The sequence below is a fragment of the Furipterus horrens genome, unplaced genomic scaffold (assembly GCF_987537825.1).
Source record: "Furipterus horrens unplaced genomic scaffold, mFurHor1.1.pri manual_scaffold_8, whole genome shotgun sequence".
In the NCBI taxonomy this organism is placed as follows: domain Eukaryota; kingdom Metazoa; phylum Chordata; class Mammalia; order Chiroptera; family Furipteridae; genus Furipterus; species Furipterus horrens.
The window spans coordinates 87633416-87651739 of NW_028327178.1; the positions used below are offsets into that span (position 1 = coordinate 87633416).

At 51.9% G+C, this 18324-nt stretch overlaps 1 protein-coding gene across 1 annotated transcript in view; it reads right to left on the bottom strand.

The window, feature by feature from the left end:
* Nucleotides 1-1806: 1806 nt before the first annotated feature.
* The window catches only part of EBF4 (EBF transcription factor 4), a 50463-nt gene continuing 33945 nt past the window's right edge, over nucleotides 1807-18324 (bottom strand). Inside the window, exons 8-18 of the mRNA XM_090286138.1 lie at nucleotides 10834-10915; nucleotides 9887-10004; nucleotides 9654-9787; nucleotides 9429-9555; nucleotides 8032-8120; nucleotides 7824-7889; nucleotides 7545-7722; nucleotides 7275-7463; nucleotides 4161-4358; nucleotides 2836-2911; nucleotides 1807-2601 (exon numbers count right to left, since the gene is read on the bottom strand). Of these exons, the coding sequence (XP_090142264.1) occupies nucleotides 2841-2911; nucleotides 4161-4358; nucleotides 7275-7463; nucleotides 7545-7722; nucleotides 7824-7889; nucleotides 8032-8120; nucleotides 9429-9555; nucleotides 9654-9787; nucleotides 9887-10004; nucleotides 10834-10915 (1252 nt within the window). The 3' untranslated portion in view covers nucleotides 1807-2601; nucleotides 2836-2840. The remainder of the gene's footprint in view (nucleotides 2602-2835; nucleotides 2912-4160; nucleotides 4359-7274; nucleotides 7464-7544; nucleotides 7723-7823; nucleotides 7890-8031; nucleotides 8121-9428; nucleotides 9556-9653; nucleotides 9788-9886; nucleotides 10005-10833; nucleotides 10916-18324) is intronic.

The window sequence follows — 18324 nt, forward strand, 5'->3', positions numbered from 1 at the left end:
AGGGCTGCTAATAACCTGAATTGTTTTGCCTGAGAGTTTTCTCTAGTTTCTGGGACCTGTGTTACCACCCACAAGCTGACTGGAAGTGCCAGGAAGGGAGTGTGCTCCCCACCCCACTACCTGCCACCCCAGAAGCCTTCAACTACTGATTGACAAAGCTTGGTGTATAAATACTCCAGCCCCCCTGCTCCTCAGGTGGAAAAACTCTGAGGTGTCTTCTACACCGTCTACTCGAGCTCTCCAGCAGGAAACTTGTCTTAGGTTCTGTTTCCTGGGGAACCCAAACTAAGACATGTGGGAAAGAAAACTGTATTAGTCAGCCTAGGTTATCATAACAAAACATGTGCTGCCAGGAGAGAGAAGAAGCTAGAAGTACCAGCAATCAAGGTGCCAGCTGACTTAGTTTCTGGTGAGGACTTCCTGGCTTGTGGACTGCTACCTTCTCACTGTGTCCTTACATGGTGAAGAGAGAACTCTGAGGTCTCTTCTTAAAAGGGCACCAGTTCTATCAGATTAGGGCCCCACTGTCATGATCTTATTTAACCTTAATCACCTCCTTAAAGGCCCTATCTCCAAATATAGCCACATGGGGGAAGGCTTAGGGCTTCATTGCATGAATTTGGGGAGGACACAATTCAGTCCATAGCAAACATCATATTCATTAGCTTTCCCTGCTCTGGACCAGGGAGTGGACAGTGTTGACTCAAATGGTGGCTTGAGCACAGTTGAACGATTTTTGAGGACAGATATCACATCAACCATGGCTCCTGATCCATCTCAGGAACCAGAATGTGGCCACTGTCCTGTACAGACCAGAGTTCTGCAGGAGCTGCTCAGAGTCTGAAGGGAGCAGGGTATGGGATGGCAGGCTTCAGGGTTCTGCAACATTGGCTGGAAGCAGGAACTAAGGGGCAGACCAGGCAAGCACTGAGAATAGGAGAGGATGACCAGAAGACTGCCTGTTATAGGTCCAGGTATTGGCCAGGAACACAGGAGAAGGAAGTGGCAGGACCAGCCCATCTGCCTTAGTAGGTGTATTTGTCCAGAGGGCTGCAGGGCGTGGGCGCATGGGTCGGGGAAGGACAGGACTTCCAGAGGCCAGAGCCAGAGTGCTGCCAGGGGAGAGAAAGCCTAAGGCTAGGGCCTGGACACTGGACTTCCTGGACAGTGGGTCAAGAGTGGCTCTTAGGGTCAGACAGGTAGATCTTTGGGGTCTAAGGGACATGTCTTAGGGGGACAACAGGGATTCATCCCAGGAGAGGACATAAATGAACCCAGGAATCTTGCTTCTTTACTACCCTTCCTCCAAAACTCTGAGACAGGAGAGCCAAAGGGTGCCTAGGCCTGAAGGTTAGGACTTGCTCAGATAGCACCTTGGGAACCTAAACCTACCCCACCCAGCCCAGGTGAGGCCCTGCAGCCTCCACTTAGGATCTTACTTCTGGGCCTGCGTACACCTAGGTAGTGTTTAGTTTGCTCTGCTCCAGTTCCCAGCAACCCCCACCTCAGGGGAAGACAATCTCTACTTTGGTCCTGGCCAGATTGCTGGGGGACAGAGTCCTCAGTGGCCAGATTGTGCTCCCAGACAGAGCTCTCAGTGCTGATCCCATGTCCTGGGTCCTCAGGCCTGCTAGCCTGCTCCCCATAACCCCCCACAGTACCTGAGAGCAGACCTGGACAGGGAATGCTTGCTCAGTTGAACTCTAGGGCTGTTGAAAGAGCCCAAGATGCAAGAAGGCTGACCAGGTGCATGTTTTGGAAGGTCTCCATGAGAACTTCAGAACCACCGAGAAAAACAGACCCACGCCAAGGAAGCAGGCACGAGAGGCCGGGTGGCCACCCGCATCTGTGTTTATTGTTCTGTTTTTCCAACCCTAGCAGAGCAGAGCGAGGCCAGGGGCAGCTGGGCCCATTCCATGGTTCTATGGGACCAGCCAGTCATGTGTGGGGGTGGGCCAGAGTCCATAAGACATCTATTGGGAGGAAATCCCACTATTCAGGGGGCCTGGCACCCCCTCGTCTGCACTGCCATGCCCAAAGCCCCCGCTGAGATTCACAATGTGGCAAGCATGAGTGCGCAGGCCGCAATGGGAGTGGGGCAGCCATGGGGTCAAGAGGCCGTCGGGAGCTCCATGGGAGCCTGGGCCTCTCTCTTGCCCTCGAGAGAAGCTGGGATGCTGGGCCAGTGACATGGGCCAGACACAAATGGAACCTTCCCAGGCCAGCTCTTCCTGAGTTGTCCTCTCCCACAGTCCCCTTCCCGTGCTCCTGCCACCTGATGTCCCAGGTCTGCACAAAGTCCATCTCTTTCAGAGGAACTGACCCAGAGAGTGAAGTCCTGCATCCCGGCACTCTCCTGGGATGCTCTCCTGCCGAGAGCATCAGCACAGTGCTGGAGCTTCCGACCAGCCCCAAGAAAGGGAGGTGAGAGAAGCCTGGGGGCTGGAGGGGCCTTGAGCATGGGGAGGAGGTCCTCTCCCCATTCAGGCCCATGGGTGAGGTCTGTTCGCAGCCCTGGCCCTGCATCTGTGTCGCCATCCAGGGGGTGGGTGTGAATTCCGAGACCTCCAGTCTGGGCCAGCAGGGGCCAGACCTGCAGACCTGATTGGGAGATGGAGAGAAGGTCCTGGAGGAAAGGTGACTGCAAGGGGACAGAAAGCCACTTCTCTACAGTTGTTCAGTTTGGGCCACTGTGTGGGCTACGTGGCTCTGACAGCTTTTTAGATGGGCCCTGGAGAGGGACACGTGGACCCCAGCTCCCCATCCCTGCTAAGGTCTTTTGAGAGACAGCCCATCCAGGACCAGGAAAGGAGGCAAAACCAGCCAGAGACCTACCGTAATTAGGAGTATGCCAGGCCCTGAAGCCCCCGGGCTGGAGAGTGGAACTTCTCAGAATCCTCAAAAGGCTGGTCTGCAGTAATTAAGGGGAGAAGCTATAAGCTATGTGTAGTCTGGGAATCTTATCTGTCTGCGTCTCTGGGCTGGGGATAGTATGCAGGGCATATAACACTTCCTGAGTACAGAGCTGTCAAGAGCCTTGAAGGCAGTCAGCCACCCCAGCCCAGGCCTGGAACCAGCATTGCAGAGAGTTAGGTGAGGTATGCCACTCACCTAACCTGTGCTGCCCTGGCTTCCTCAATTGAGAGATGACTCTGGGCTCCTCTTCCCTGGCCAGCCTCCTCCAGAGGGCCTGGCTCAAGATGAGGAAGTAGATGGCCAGGAATCAGGACAGGACAGAAAAATGGTCTGCCTCCAGGAGCACTGATACCCACTGCAGCAGCAGCAGCGGCGGCAGCATGTCTTCCTCCCATAGCTCCATGAAATTCATTACTTCCATCACCCCTCCCCCTGGACTAACGACCTCCCATGGTTCTCTTTGCTGGCAGGAGAAATTGATGACCATCTGTCCCCCGCCCTTCCTTACATTTTAAGCTCTAGACACCCTTAGGTTAAAAAAGACAAGGCAAAAAATGACTGCCCTTTCAAATTAGCCTAGAGCATTATCTAACAAGCCCACCCCAGGAGTCATCTTCCTTTAGGGGATGTGACTTTTCTTGATTTACTACACACTGTTGGTTAGGACCTAGGCTTTGTTAAGTTGAAGGAAATTGATAAATGGCAAATGACAACCATTGAGCAAATGGGATGTGGAGGGGGGATGTGATCTCAATTTTTTATCCATAAAATGGGGGAGGGGAAGCTGGGCTAAACCTTGTCTAAAGCCAGTCCCCTTCCATCCAGAGAGTGACCCAGTCCCTCACAGTGGTTGTGTGCTACCCTCCAGTGGACGCACAGGTCAAAAGCATGCAGTCCATGTGGGGTTCCTCCAGCTCCAAGTACTGAGTCTCTCTGCTCTGGGTTCAGCTGGATGGGGGTGAGGTGTTGGGATAATTTTCAGACCTTCTCCAACTGGAATTTGAGTCCCCTTTCCCTTTGTCAAGTGGCTAGCTGATAGCATCCAGCATGGTGACAATCCCAAACTATGAGGCCCAGGGAAGTGGGGTCCAGATGGACCCTTTTGGATACTTGCAGAGCCCCTTGCTCTGCACCCTCCAGGGAAAATGGTGAACCATCTTGAGGCTCTGGAGGGACGTGGATGGCATGGGCCCCTCAAGCCCGGCTGCTGCACTGGGCTACACTGGGCAGAATGGACCACTCACCTGGAAGCCCCTCCCCGTGGGCTCTGGGGCAGGCCTGGGGTGGGGAGCTGGGTGGGCGCAGCACGGGGGCAAAGGCGCTCCTCTGTTTGACAGCGGAGATCATGTTGACAGGCGAGAAGGAGAAGATGCTGGTGGTGGGGGCAGCAGCCGGGAGGGACATGGAGGAGGCAGCAGCCAGCGGGGGGCTAGAGGGCATGACTCCGGGGCGGGGCGGGGAGGGGCAGGCGCAGCAGGGAAGGCAGTGGGAGACACAACAGGGAGACAGCACCAGAGTGAGCAGCGTGGGCTGCTGACGCCAGGCTCAGACCTCACTGGGGGCTGTGAGTGTCCTGGGGAAACCAGTACAGGGCAGGATCTGGCGGTAGGCCGGGAGACTCTGAGGTCCTGGGCCAACACTCGCCTTTTGGGGGGGGGTTCTGGAGACCCTTTCTCAGGGCTCGACGTGACAGAGTCAGACTAAGCAAAAATAAAAGCAAAACCAGACCACTCAACAAAATCAAATACTGGGAGGTGGCCCAATGATGAGGGATGAGCAAGAGCTACAACAGGTTGGGATTCCCACTGAAAACCACTGAAAGTCTGAGATGCTGAAAAATGTTTTTGGGCCCCTGAGTACCAAAGTTAGAGTCAAAGATCGGGGTTCATAGCAGAGCTGGGGCAAGTGGTCAGGGATAACGTTTGGGGTTATATGAAGGCTCCTGTTACAAGTTCTCTGTCAAGGATCAGAGCTCACACAGCAAGCACTTTAACTTCCTCCACAAGTACTCTCCCCGTACCAATCACCCCTTATCCCTTGCACTTTGTTCTCTTCCTGCTTAATATAGGTCCTTGTCATCTCCAGCCTGGGGCCTATATTACCCTCCTTCAGCTGGTCAATTTTAAAGAAAGGTGTAGGGATCCACATTTTCAGATCTTCCTGTCCTCCAATCAACCCCCTAACCTCCTCTCCTGGGATCCTGCCCAGGGCCTCTCTAAATCCCTTTCTATATTCACATCTGAACCCAGTTCCCTGTGTTTCCTAAAGGTCAATCAGACTGTGATTTCGGTGTTATTCAAGCAGCTGACTATGGGGTGGGGGCTGGGCTTTCTGGAAGAAACCAATAATCTGAGAAGGCTAGCTGCCTTTGGCATCAAAGTCCCCCCTCTCCCCCCACATTGATACAGTGTTGGCCCTGTTCCAAACGTCCTCAGCCCATGGATGGGCATCTCCTTTAAGACAATGCTGACTGGTAACTCATGAGGCCGAGTTCCACGGAGGGCTTGAGAGAAATTTCCTCTATCTCTCAAGGCCAGGGGCTCACAGTCACATTTTGTAGCTTGGGTATGACTGAGAGTTGTGGGTCAGTCTATGGCTGCTGGTGGCCAAAGTAGAAGACCAAGGGCCACCCTAAACAGAGGGCCCCAGACCCTTAGTCTGGGACAATTTTGAATGTCATTCTAGGCATGTCCTGGCACACTTGGTGAAAATGACAGCTCCTGAAGCTACACCACAAAGCATTCTGCATATGAGGAGTGGAGGGGGACCTGGGCAAGCACTGGTCAAGACAATATTACAAGATGGGACTAGCCCTTGGGCGAGTCCAGGGTGTTCCCAGTTGATACTGGAAGTGGGGCATAAGCAGCTCTAGAATTCTCCATCCTCTGGATGAACGGGGAGACCCCAGGTGGCTGGCTTCTGCCCACTGGGGCAGTGTATTCCTCCACTGCTGATGGCAGTGTGTGATAATGGGGGAGGGTAGTTGGTGGTTCAGATTCCATCAGCTTCAAATCCAAGGCACACCCAGAAAGAGGCCATCTGAGTACAATCACAGAACTGAAGTGGAGCCTGGCTTGAGCAAATGGCCAGGGAGACAGAGGTCCTGGGATGGACAACAGAGGTCTTGAGAGGGACACCAGAGGACCATGGCCTATGTGGACACTGGAATATGGGGCTTATGGTTCCAGAAATTGAGTCCAGGAAGGGAGGAGAGTGGCAGGCTCAAACTCACAGCCAGAAAGAGTAGTACCCAGGTGTAGGCCACTGGCAAGGAAGGCTAGACAGGTGGCCAGATATGTTATAGCAAACATAAGACAGGGGACAGGCAAGGATACCACAGGAAAAGCCACAGCCAGCTTCTCCTTAGGCAGCCTTCTGGCTCAGCAGCATCCTCCAGGACTTGAGGTACAATCTCTCTTATAAGATGCTTTGCACTCAGTAGTTGCTTTATAAATGTTTGCTGAATAGCTAAGCTATAAGGAGCTGAAAACAGGCTGCTCTGGAACTTGGTGTTGCAAAGAGGGACCTGAGGGCCGGGCAAACGGTAAAAGAATAAATGTTTTGTAGTCTATTCACCTAGCTTTGAACTGCCCCACCCCAAGAAGCCAGAGAATGATTAGTGTCCAGCGACACATTTAGATCTAAGAACAACCCTAGGCAAAGGATGACAATGATTCCATTTTACACCGAAGAAACTGATGTTGAAAGTAAATAACTGACTGAATGTCAGATAGCTCCTGATTTAGTCACTCAAACTCTGAATCCAGCTATCTGACCACATAGAATTCGATCGCTCTACCTGGCCCCATCGCGGGAGCCACGTCTTCCCTGCTTCAACCCCTGTCTATCAGAACAATGCTACAGGCGAGTGTGGGACCAGAGGAACGCTCACTTTTCTTGAGCCCTGAGTTCCCCCAGGCTTCCGGCAGGGGGAGCCATCCTTCCCCCAAAGTCCCGGTATAAGATGGAAATGTGGGGGTCCACCACGTTACGGTGGTATGTACCCTAGTTAAAACCCCGTTTCAAGAGGGCACGAGGGCTACAAACGATGTGTACCACTGGAGGCAGCAAAAAGAGCTAAAGGTGCAAGAACTGTCCAGCCTCCGGGCCGGGGATATGAAGCCAAGGGATCTAGTTGAGTGGCGGGCGCCCAACTTCAGAGAGAGGAGGGGAGGTCGCACGCAGAGGGCTGGCCTGGCATCCATTGGCAAGGCCAGGGTCTATCCTCATGGGACAGGTGCCCAAAGCCCCGCCAAGCCCTCGGGGAGTGGGGGTGGGGGGGCGGGGGGAGGTAGGGCTGAGCCCCACTTTGTTCCCGGGGGCTCCGGTACCTCCCTCCGTGGGTAGGGGGCACTCACTGCTGAAGGGCGAGGTGGCCGTGGAGCCATTGAGGAAGCTAGGGGAGCCGGGCACGCCGAGGCCGGCCACTCCCGGCGTCCCGTAGCCTCCGAGGCCGGCTCCGAGACCGCTGCCGTAGCTGCTCTGCTGCGAGCCCGGGCTGGGCGCGAAACCGCGCGGGGACGCACTGCTGCAGCTCCGTGCGTAGCCTGCGCGAGAGCGGCCGTCAGGGGGAGCAGCGAGGCACGCAGGGAAGCGGCCGGCTGCGCGCCGGGGACTGCGGGGCGCACCTGGCTCCGGGCCCGGCGTGGCTTCCCCGACTGCGACAGCCAGCGGGCTGCTGAAGGCGTTGATGCCCACGACTGCAGGGTGCGGGTGGCTGGGGGCCAGGGGCCCGAGTGGCGCGGGCGCGCGGGGAGCGCTGTACAGAGCCTCGGCCACGTCCGCCGCGCGCTTCAGGAGAAGCTCCTGTGAAGACAAGAGCAGGGTGTGGCTGGGGCAGCCGCAGGCGCCAAGACGGGGACAGCCTCGCGCTTGGCAGCGCTGGGAGGCGGCAGGAGGTGCCATACCTGGTTACTGCTGGGCACTCCGTACAGGGCCTCCGCCAAGTCAGCCGCCCTCTTCAACAGCACTTCCTGGGGGCAGGGAAGGAGACAGCGGGACCAAGGAGCAGTCCCTGGGGGGGCAACAGAGCGGCCGGGACCCCGTTCTCTCCCCCCCCCCCCCACCAAGCCACAGAACACCCTCATCCCCGCCCTGCTGCGCCTCTCTGAGTACCTTGGGCAGCCTCTCAGGGTCTCCGGGGTGTCTGGGAATGACTTTTTGTAGCCTCTGGAATCCGTAGTCAATGGTGGGTTCATTCAGGGCTGGGGAAAGTCGCGGCGTTTGGAGGACGCCTCCCTCCCAGCGCCCCGAGCACAGGGCCCAGCGGACCAGCAACGAGTCCGGGAGCCTCGCTGCAGACCCCTCACCAAGCCCAGCCCAAACCTCTCGGGCACAAGGGGTCAGCGAGGTTCGAAGTTTTCTCAGTTCCTTTCTTATTACAAAAAAAGCAAACTGTATATACGTATTAGGTTCTGCAGAACTGAAGGGAGAGTTTTCTGTCTGCGTTTGGTCTTATCAGGAGTAAATTATTTGTTATAAAAACAAAACAAAACACAACAGTCTCCATTTATATCTCACCCCAACTTAACTGGCCAGCGTCAAAGCCTTACCTACCTTCACCTTCAACTTCAGATTTAGAGAAAGAACATCCTTTAGTTGACCCCGAAGCGTAATACACTCACTCCAGGTCTGCGCTTGCATCCCTTCTTCCTTCTCCCTGGAAGACTTTCCTTCCCTATATCTCCCTCCCGTCCCAGTTTAGCCCACACTCCCTCCGGAGGAATTCCCCAGCCGCCAACCCCTCTGCCGTGTGTCTCCACCCACCGAACACTGTGTTAACTGCGTAGCCTCCCCAGTTAGACTGATAGTCCCAGGCAGTAAGTAGGGTCGCGACCCAGTGGTGGGGGCCCCTCGAAGGTCTCAGTGAATATCTGTTGGGTAGGGTGGGAAAAATGGGGAGAAGTGGGGGGCTTGCGCTGAGGCGGAGGTGGAGAAGATTCTGGCCAATGGCCAAATAGAGTCCGGAAGGGGGATTTTACCCCGCACTTTCAGGGAGTGGCTGTCACTCAGGTCATGCATGTGTTAACTTCTTGCCCTGGCCTCCTGCAAGGGTGTGTGTGTGTGTCTGTGTGTGTGTGTGTGTGTGTGTGTGTGTGTGCAGTGTGAAGCTTGCGGAAACCAAGACACCCAGGGAGGATTCAGGGAGCAGCGAGCCTATTTGGGGGCCCCTTTGAAATAAACATCCCCGTGGAGATGTTCTAGACTTTGGGGAGTGGGACGTTCTAAACACCCTGGCGAGAAGTCCCGAGGCAGAGAGAATGTCGAGGAGGGCGGAGACTCCGCGCCTGGGAGGGGACTGAGGAGCCAGAGGCCAGGGAGAGAGACGCAAGAGGAAAGACTGTCGAACAAGGAGGGGTCATAGGGTACAGGTAGGTGGCCAGGATAGGAAGGAAAGCAGCCGCTAGGGGGCGGTGAACATTGGGTAACTCGGAGACCAGGTTCAGTGCTGTACGAAGGATGGAGCTACTTCCACCGACCCTCGGCCTCCACTCCCACGCCTGACTCCTTACCCGTGTAGACAAAGCGGCCAGGGGCTCCCTTGCAAAACTGCTTGGACTTGTAGGACAGAGTCACCTCCACTACCCCGGGAATGTGCCGCGGGGGCGTCTGCACCCGGATGGCGTGGGGCGTGATGAGCTGCGAGGGGAGAGGAGGCCTGCGAGTTCCCACCCGGTGAGGGGAGGGGAGAGGGCCCAGCCCCGAGGCCCAGAGGGAGTCTGGCGGGGGTGGCCCACCTCGCTCCACACCAGCACGTTCCCGAACACGACCTGCAACCCGTCGAAGAAGTTGTCGCCGATGACAATGACGGTGGCGCCGCCCGTGGTCCAGCCCTCCCCGGGGCTGATGGCCTTTATGCAGGGGGTGGCAGCTGGGAGGCAGGAGAGGAGCCAGGTCAGGGTCTGGCCCCAAAGTGGGGTCTGGGGGCTGGCTGGGCCGGTGGCATCGGGGCTGGACCGGGAGTCCTGACCTTCGGAGGGGTCCAGGCGGCGTGCCCTGCGGCCGTGCTTAGAGTTGTTGTGCACAAACATGTTGTCAGACACGGCCAGCACGTGTCCGTCCACGCTCACAGTCGTAGACACCACCACCTGCGGGGGAGAGCCGAGGCCAGCCTGGCTGGAGCCCTGGAAAGGGGAGGCTCCCAGGAGGGAACTGTTGTGGAACACCAGCAACTTGAGGCTCCTGGCTGGATCTAGAATTCAGGGTCTCTGGCATGAGGAAGAGCTTCAGCGCCTCAGGGGCTGAGCTGGTGGAAGGGAAGCCAGCTGGGTAAGGTGACACCCCAGAAACACTGTCTCTGGCTGCCCCAGGGAAACTGACCCCCAGGAGCTAGAAAAATCAAGAGCTCTGGAGCGGTGGGGTTGTGGGGAGGACGGGACAAAACTGTCTCTTTGGGTGGAGTGGCTACTGTTTTTGCACACACATAGTAGCTCAGGCTGTATCCTTGGGGCTCCCAGGCAGAAATGGGTCTTAGACAAGTGGGAGTAGAAGTTTTGATTGGGGGGGGGGCAGCATCAGCTTGAGAATCCATCAGCATGAGCCCCCACCCTTGGGAAGAAATTGGGGCTGCCTTCTTCGCCCCTCCTTCACTGGGATGGGTGTGCAGGTTGGGGATGTGCTAAGGGCAGCTGCTCTCTGCTTCACGATATGCAAATTAGCTGGGTCGTTAATCATGTAAAAATGTCACAATTAGCATCTCCTTAAGTGGGACTCTAATGAAGCCTCCCTTGGCAGCCAGCATAAGTTGAGATGGAGCCACCCCACCCCCAGCAGTCACCAGACCCTGCAGCACAGTGCTGGGCTGGGCAGGGATCTACTCTCCCAGCCTTTCCCAGGGTGATAGGGCCTTAGCCTCCACCCAACCCCAACTATCAGGAAAGGGCAGGTTTGCAGGGGAAACCCTCTCCCCAGACCCACCTGGAAGCGGCGCATGTCTCGGGGATTCCCTGCATTCTTTAGGCAGTTCTGGTTGCATTTGAGGAAGAACTTGAGGAAGAACCTGAAAGAGTGTGGTTGGTAGGCTCAAGGGTCTGGGGGTTCTGGAAGCAGATGAAGATCCAACTGCTCCCTGCCATGCCTCCTCCCAGCAGAGTGACTCCATTCTGTCTGCCCATATGCAGGCACCACCCCCCCATATTCCTGTCACAAGCTGCACACACACAGGGTGCCTGATGTCTACAGAGTAGATCCGTCCCAATGACTACTTCATACACAGGAAGAATATCCCCACAGTGTAGGATCACACAATGCCTATTTGTCCCACAAGATGTATAATCATCACACTCACACAGAGTGTATTGCTAAAGGATGTGTCTATTATATATGTCATATGTACCTATTACTCATAAATTATACCCACCACATAATGTATACTCCATATGCAGCAGGTACTCACACTTACCTGTAAACACATCCCACTCCATGTATATTTGTCATAGTACATGCCCATAGTATAAATGCATCCATATCACACAGCATGCCCCCCCCGAGTATATCTATCATTCACTTAGTGTATACTGTCATAAACAGTATATCCTTTCTATACACTATATATGCCTTGTATACTATTAAAGAACAGCCATCACACACAGTGCATACCCCTCACACTCAGGGTATACCCTTCACAGAAGCCTATACAATACATACTTCACATACAGCTTGTAGTTATCACACATATGATATACTAATCACACACAGAGTCTCTACTCATTACATATAGTGTATGCTCATCCCACATAGTATAAGCACAGAAAGAATATGGCAATATATGTTAATATGCCATTTAATGTTGTATATGATTATCTAAAATAGTCATCATAAATACTGTACAGTCAACATATACAGCAAGCAGACCCTCCTTCCTCCTTCACAGCAGATTCCCCCCAACAAATCCCTCTCACACACAGCAGATCTCGCTCACACATAGCAGACCCCCTGCCCCAGCACCCCCTAAGAGATCTTCCTCACACATATTCCTTACCCATTATACACAATGCACAAACCTAATCACACCAAGCCTATACCCATCATATATGCATGGAGTACCTGTCAGGCACACAATATGGATACAGTGAATACCTTCTTTTTCACATAAAGTGGGAAAAAAGCACAGTATATGCAGTGATGAAGCTGCTTTTTAGACAAATACACGAGACTTGGTCTTCCATCCTTACAGGCAGTTGGCTGAGATGGTGTGGCCTTGGCCCTGCCACCCACCAGCGAGGTAACCATGGGCAATCTTCTGGGTTTGTACTTACAGTAAATTCAGAATACTATCACTATCTGCCTTAGTCCCTATGGGACTCTGTGAGCATCTAGAGAGATTCCCCGTACAAACTGAAGCGTGCAGGGCTAACATCTACGGGGGCCCTGGCATGTGGCACAGCCTCCTGGGCTGCTCTATGAGCTCCTCCGGTCGGCTTCCTCATTTTACCACCACCTCGTGGTTTTGAACTCCGAATCTGAACTTCCATTTTAACTCATCAGAGTTGCCTTTGAAGTCTACAGACACGAAATTCATATTCAGAGAAAGATCTGTCACAGGGTCTGAAAGCAAGTCCCAAAGAGGAGGTCCCCAAGTGTTGGGAGTGGTGGGTACCACTGCTGGAACAGAGGTGTTCCGGGGCGGGCCAGGGGGTCCCTCATTGGGTGCTGGCACCAGTCACTTTCCTGGAGATGCACCTCACCCCAGGCTTTGCCTCTGTCTCACTGCTGACCCCTTAGTACCTGTCATTTCCCCCCACACAATGGGTGCCCCTCTGGGAAACCCCTTCAGTTTCCTTGCCATATGTACATTATATCAGCACATATTTCCATTCACAGTGAACACCCCCCAAATACTTTCACATAGTATAGACCTTCTATACACCCCTGCAGGACACTCTGAGATGCAGATATGCCATGTGACCCTAAATAGTGCACACCCATCATGTATATATTTCATCCACCCCTACAGGATACCCTGCAGTGCAGACAGCTTTTATGTCTCCAAATGGTAGTTACCACAGTGTAGATGCCATATATAATCCAATAGGTAGCCCCAAGGTGCAGGCTCCTCAAGTGCTCCCAAAGAATATACCTGCACAGAGTAGGAACTTCATTTATGTCACATTATATGCCATAGTAAAGACTCCCTATGCCCCTATAAGACACCCATGGTGTAGACGCCTCTATGCCCACATTAGTCATCTAGTGCATTAGTCATCCCACGTTTATATGACAGAGTGTTGACACCCTAATCACACACAGTGCGGACCAGTTTATTTAAATTCCATGTTAACATACTCAGTCCTTTACAAGGTGCTAAAATGAGGAGGGCAGAAGAGTGGGAGAAGACATAGTCCCTGTCCTGAAGGGGGTAAATGTTAACCCTTGGATGTCACTGATAATTCAGCAAGCATGGGAGTGCCCCAAAGATAACACACACTTCCCTTACATACTCATACATGCCCACTGCATGCTACCCCACTCCCAAACCTACCCAATCCAGAGGAAGGATTCCTAGGGTGGGGCTGGGGATGTAGGCTCCGGCCCAGGCACTGACTCCCGGTGTGGGCCACAGTAAATCCTGCATCTCTGGCCTCCATCCTGACCCGGGAACCAGGAGAGCTGTAACTAATGGCTCCTGAGGTACCTTCCAGTCCCACCTCTGGGACATCCTTTATTTCCTACCTCACCAATGCCAATGCCTCAGGCTGCTGGTTCCTGCATGGTCCTGGCTCCCTCTGCGGGAACTCCTTCTTGCACTCTTCCACAGCTCTTGCTTGGCAGGTCCTCCTGCCCTTTCCCTTTCCAGTACAGGTTGCATTTGTCCTTTGAGTCCACCCCTCCCTGATAGCCACAGGGCCCTGCAGGCACCTCCACCTATGCCAACCTGCCCCAGGACATCTCAGTTTTTGAGGCTGCTCGGCATCACCTGCAGAGTGGTGTTGAGTAAGAAGAAGCCACACAAGGCCTGGGCCTTCCATGGGGGTGATGACAGTCAGCCCCCTTGTCCCTTCCCTCTGAGCCTCTAGCTCAGAACTGCACATAGTTGATGCCATCAATGGCAAAGCAGCTGAGATCTCCCCCATGCCAGCTGGTAGTCCACGAGGCCGCGCCAATGCACATGCTCTCCGGAGAGCCTGTTGCTGCAGCAGTGCGTGCCCGGACCCTCCTTGCCAGCCTCAGGGCTATTAAGGAAAATTATCCACAACTTGCAAATAAGGCAAAAGGTGACTGTGAGTCCTTTCAAAGTCATCCTGAACAGTGGTTTTCAAAGTCTGGTACCCAGACCAGCAGTAACAGCATCACTTGGGAACCTGCTAGAAATGCAGAAAACTCAGGCCTCACCTCAGACACACAGAATCAGAGACTCTTGGGGGTGGGGCCTAGCCATCTGTGTTTTCATAATTCCTCCAGGTGATTCTGATGCTTCCTAAGGTTTGAGAAGCTCTGCTCTAGAGCTGTGCTGTCCCGTACGACAGCCACCAGCCCTGTGTGACATTGAGCACTTCAAATGTAGTTAGTTGGAATTGAGATGTGCTATAAGTATAAAATACCTCTCAGATTTTGATCGCTTAGTTAGAAAAAAAGGAATGTAAAAGATCTCAGTAATTTTTTTGGTATTAATTACATGTTGCAATGATAATAATTTTGGATATATTGGGTTAAATAAAATGTATTGTAACATCCCTGAGCAATGTGTCTCAGTTGGTTGGGCATTGTCCCGCAAAGCAAAAGGTTTGATTTCCAGTCAGGACACATGCCCAGGTTGTGGGTTTGGTCCCTCACTGGGGAGCATATGAGAGGGAAGCAATTGATGTTTCTCTCTCATATTGATGTTTCTCTCCCTCTTTTTCTCTCTCCCTTATCCTCTTTTGAAAAATAAATAAAATAAAATATATTGTCACAATTAATGTTACTAGTTACTTCTTTTTTAAAAAATGTGGCTACTAGAAAATTTAAAATTACATATGTGTCTTGCATTATATTTATAGACAATGTTGCTCTGGAGTATGATGTTAACAAAGCCATCTAAGAGTTAGCTGATTCTCCAGGGGAAAGTAACTCTGACTAATATTTGCTATTCACTGGAGCCCAGAACACTTAAAGTTAGGTGTTAATCTATAGAAAACTGATAAGATGCAAATCATTTTTGTTGGGAGAAGTAAATAGTTTCTGTTTGGTAGAGAAATTATCCCTAATGGTTACAATTTTATTTATTGTCCTATGGACATTAACTGGCTTCATATCTAACTTGTAACCTTATTTCAGTATTTATCACATGTGACATTTCTTCTCCCATCCTCCCTCCTGTCCTTCCTCCACCCCTTTCCATAACTATATACTCCCCTGGAAAGAAGAGAGCCTGGCAGAGTCTGGGTAAGTGAGGACTGAACCATCCTGCTCTGGGATCAGGGCCATCCCACAGGGACCCAAGGCAGGAAAGAATATGGACTTTGTTCCTAGGCGCTGTGCAGTTCTGCTTGTCATCACAAAAGCCCCTCCCTCCCAAGCCTGGATGATTCCAGGGATGAGGGAGGATGCGAGGATAGGAGAAGAAGGGTGTTTCTGAAAAGCCTTGCCACCCTCATGGGGCTTGAAGGGCACCTGGGGGAGCCACTTTTACCTGGGCAGGGCCAAGCCCATAGCCCTGGCTGAGCTGAGTACCCCTATGGACGGTGAGCATTTTAGGATGCCTCCTGGGTCAGGCAGGACCTGTGCCCAGTGCCATCCTACTGTGGCCATGAGGCTCTTTGGGGGCATGATCCCACAGAAAGGGTGGTAAGAGAAAGGTCAGTGCCAGGAGCTGCCATTGAAATTATAGAAGAAAAACATCATGAGTTACAAATAAAATACAAAACTGCAAAAGGACATTTTAAAAGTCATCCAGGTCTAATTTATCAAGCACTTAGCAAAAGCAAGGAACTCAGCTACGTTCTCACTTGCATTATCTTGTTTAATCCTCTCACAGTCCCGAGGTGGTAGAGGTATGCAACTGTTCCCACTTTACAGATGAGAAAACTGAGGATAAGCAAGAATAAGCTACCAAGTCACAGTGAATGCCAGATGAACTTGGGACTTCATGCACCACTGATACTGATAAGGATCATGGGAAAGTCCCTCTAAGTGGGGTTCTCACAGACCAACCCAGCCCCAGCCATGAGGTTGGCACTGTAGGACTATGAGAAAGCCATCCTTTAAAAGAGGCAGGTCATGCAGGCAACAGGTTAGCCCTGGATTGGGGATTTCCTCAAGGTTACACATTCATCAAGGTTGCAAAGGAGACTCACGTCTCCTTACCCCTAGTTTTAAGCCTTTGGTTGTTGTTACTACTACTCTCAATCTGAGAAGAATTTTAGGATTAAAGACCAGTTGCCCAAGATGAACCAAAAGTTGACGCGTATGGCAGTTCGGTGAAGGGTACCCAGGGTTCTGTTATTCTATTCTGTCTATACGTTCAACATCCTCCATAAAGGAAAGTTTAATAAGAGACCAGATGAAGAGCTGTGCCTTGACTCAGTGGCTCAGTTGGTTGGAGCATTGTCCTGTGCACCAAAATTTCATGTGTTTGACTCCCAGTCAGATCACATAACTAGAAGACTGCAGTTCGATCCCCTGTCGGGGCACATACAGGAGGCAATCAATCAATATTTCTCTCTCACATCGATATTTTTTTTCTCTCTCTCTCCCTTTCTCTCTCTGAAATCAATAAACATATCTTCAAGTGAAGGTTTTAAGAAAAGACCAGATGAAGAGCTGAGGACAGTGGTCATCCAGCTAATAAAGCAATTAATGGTGGTAGTTATGCATCATGACTCTGGATGCCTAAGATTTAAATAAAGCCTAAGGGTAGAGCAGTTCACTCACACACCTGAACTTAGTTTAGTCTTCTTAATCATTTCTATAAGTGCTTTTTATTCCTTTCTGAAAAAAACAAAAACAAAAAACCTCAAGATGAAATTAAAATGAACCTTCCTAGTCAATGAAATATTCCGTATCAAAGAAGCAAATGCTGGCTTCACGAGGACTCAAGAGCAAACATTTGACTTACACATAACTTCTCAGGGGTGACACCACTGCATAAGGAAACCTCCTCCGGAAGAGTGCTTTACTCAAAGGACACAAGATAAGGAAAATGTGGAGGTGACTGATATGAGTCCACTCTTAAACTCTGGCTTCTCAGGGGCTGCAGGGCAGAGTGGGATGGAACTGCTCTTTGGAAGGTAGAGTCCAGGTATCACATGGTGAGTTGGTACCTGCCTGGATTCCCTCACCCCCAGCTTCTGTGAGTGTTGGCTGGTAAAGGGCTCACAGCTGCCCCTACTACCTGTGAATTATCCTCAGCCAGAGCATGGTCCCCACCAGCAGCCCACACCAAAACAGACGGACATCACAAGAATGATTAACTCTTAGGGCTAGTCATACTCCCAAACTCCCCAAAGGATCAGTCTGATACTGCGTTCCAGCTGACCCCATCTTCTTGCTAACTGACTGCTTTTCCTGACCAGTCCTGCTTCCCTCACTCCTTGTCTCTCCAGAGCTCTCCTCCAATACAGCACTTTCACAAGAATCCCAGTCTCCAGCCTGCTTCTAGGAATGTCATCCTAAGGACCAGGTTGCAGAGCTTTTTACCAGCTTTCTTCCTACATCCCTGTGAGATATTCGTTGGAGCTGAAATTATGTCCCCACTTCCGAAGAGGAAGCTAGCTGTTAGCAACGGAGCCCAAGGGTGCCTGCAATTACAGGACTGTCAGGAGCAAGGAAACGAATGTCTGGATTACAAGTGCTGTCTGACAGACCGTCTCCCAAAATGACATCTACCAGTCACATGTCGGTATTGAGCACTTGAAATGTGGCTAGTGGGACTGAGAAATTAAAACTGAAATTTTATCTTACTTTGATTAATTTAAATTTAAATAGTCACATGTGGCTTGTAGCTACCATAACAGACAATGAAGATCTAGAAACAGAAAGTGCTGTGAAAAGCCCTGACCTGTGTGGCTCAGTGGGTTGAGCATCATCTCACAAAGTGAGAGGCCACTGGTTTGATTTCTGGTCACGGCATGTGCCTGGGTTATGGGTTTGGTGCCCAGTTGGGGTGCATTCAAGAGGCAATCAATCAATATTTTTCTCTCACATCAATGTTGCCCTCCCTCTCTTTCTCCTTCTTCTCCCCTTGCTCTAAAAAACAAACAAACAAACATAAATAAATAAATAAAATCTTTTAAAAAAGAAAATGCTGTGAATGGATACAGGTATTGGGGCAGGGTGTTCAAAACAAGTGTCCTGTGAAGGCCTTGGAAAAGAATGCAGATTGGGAGCAAAAGGTAGAATAAAATTAGGTATTTATTTCCAAGACCAAAGATGGCGCTGCAACCGGGGATGGCGTAAAGCGTGGTGAGATAATGGTGGGGGGGAGGGGCT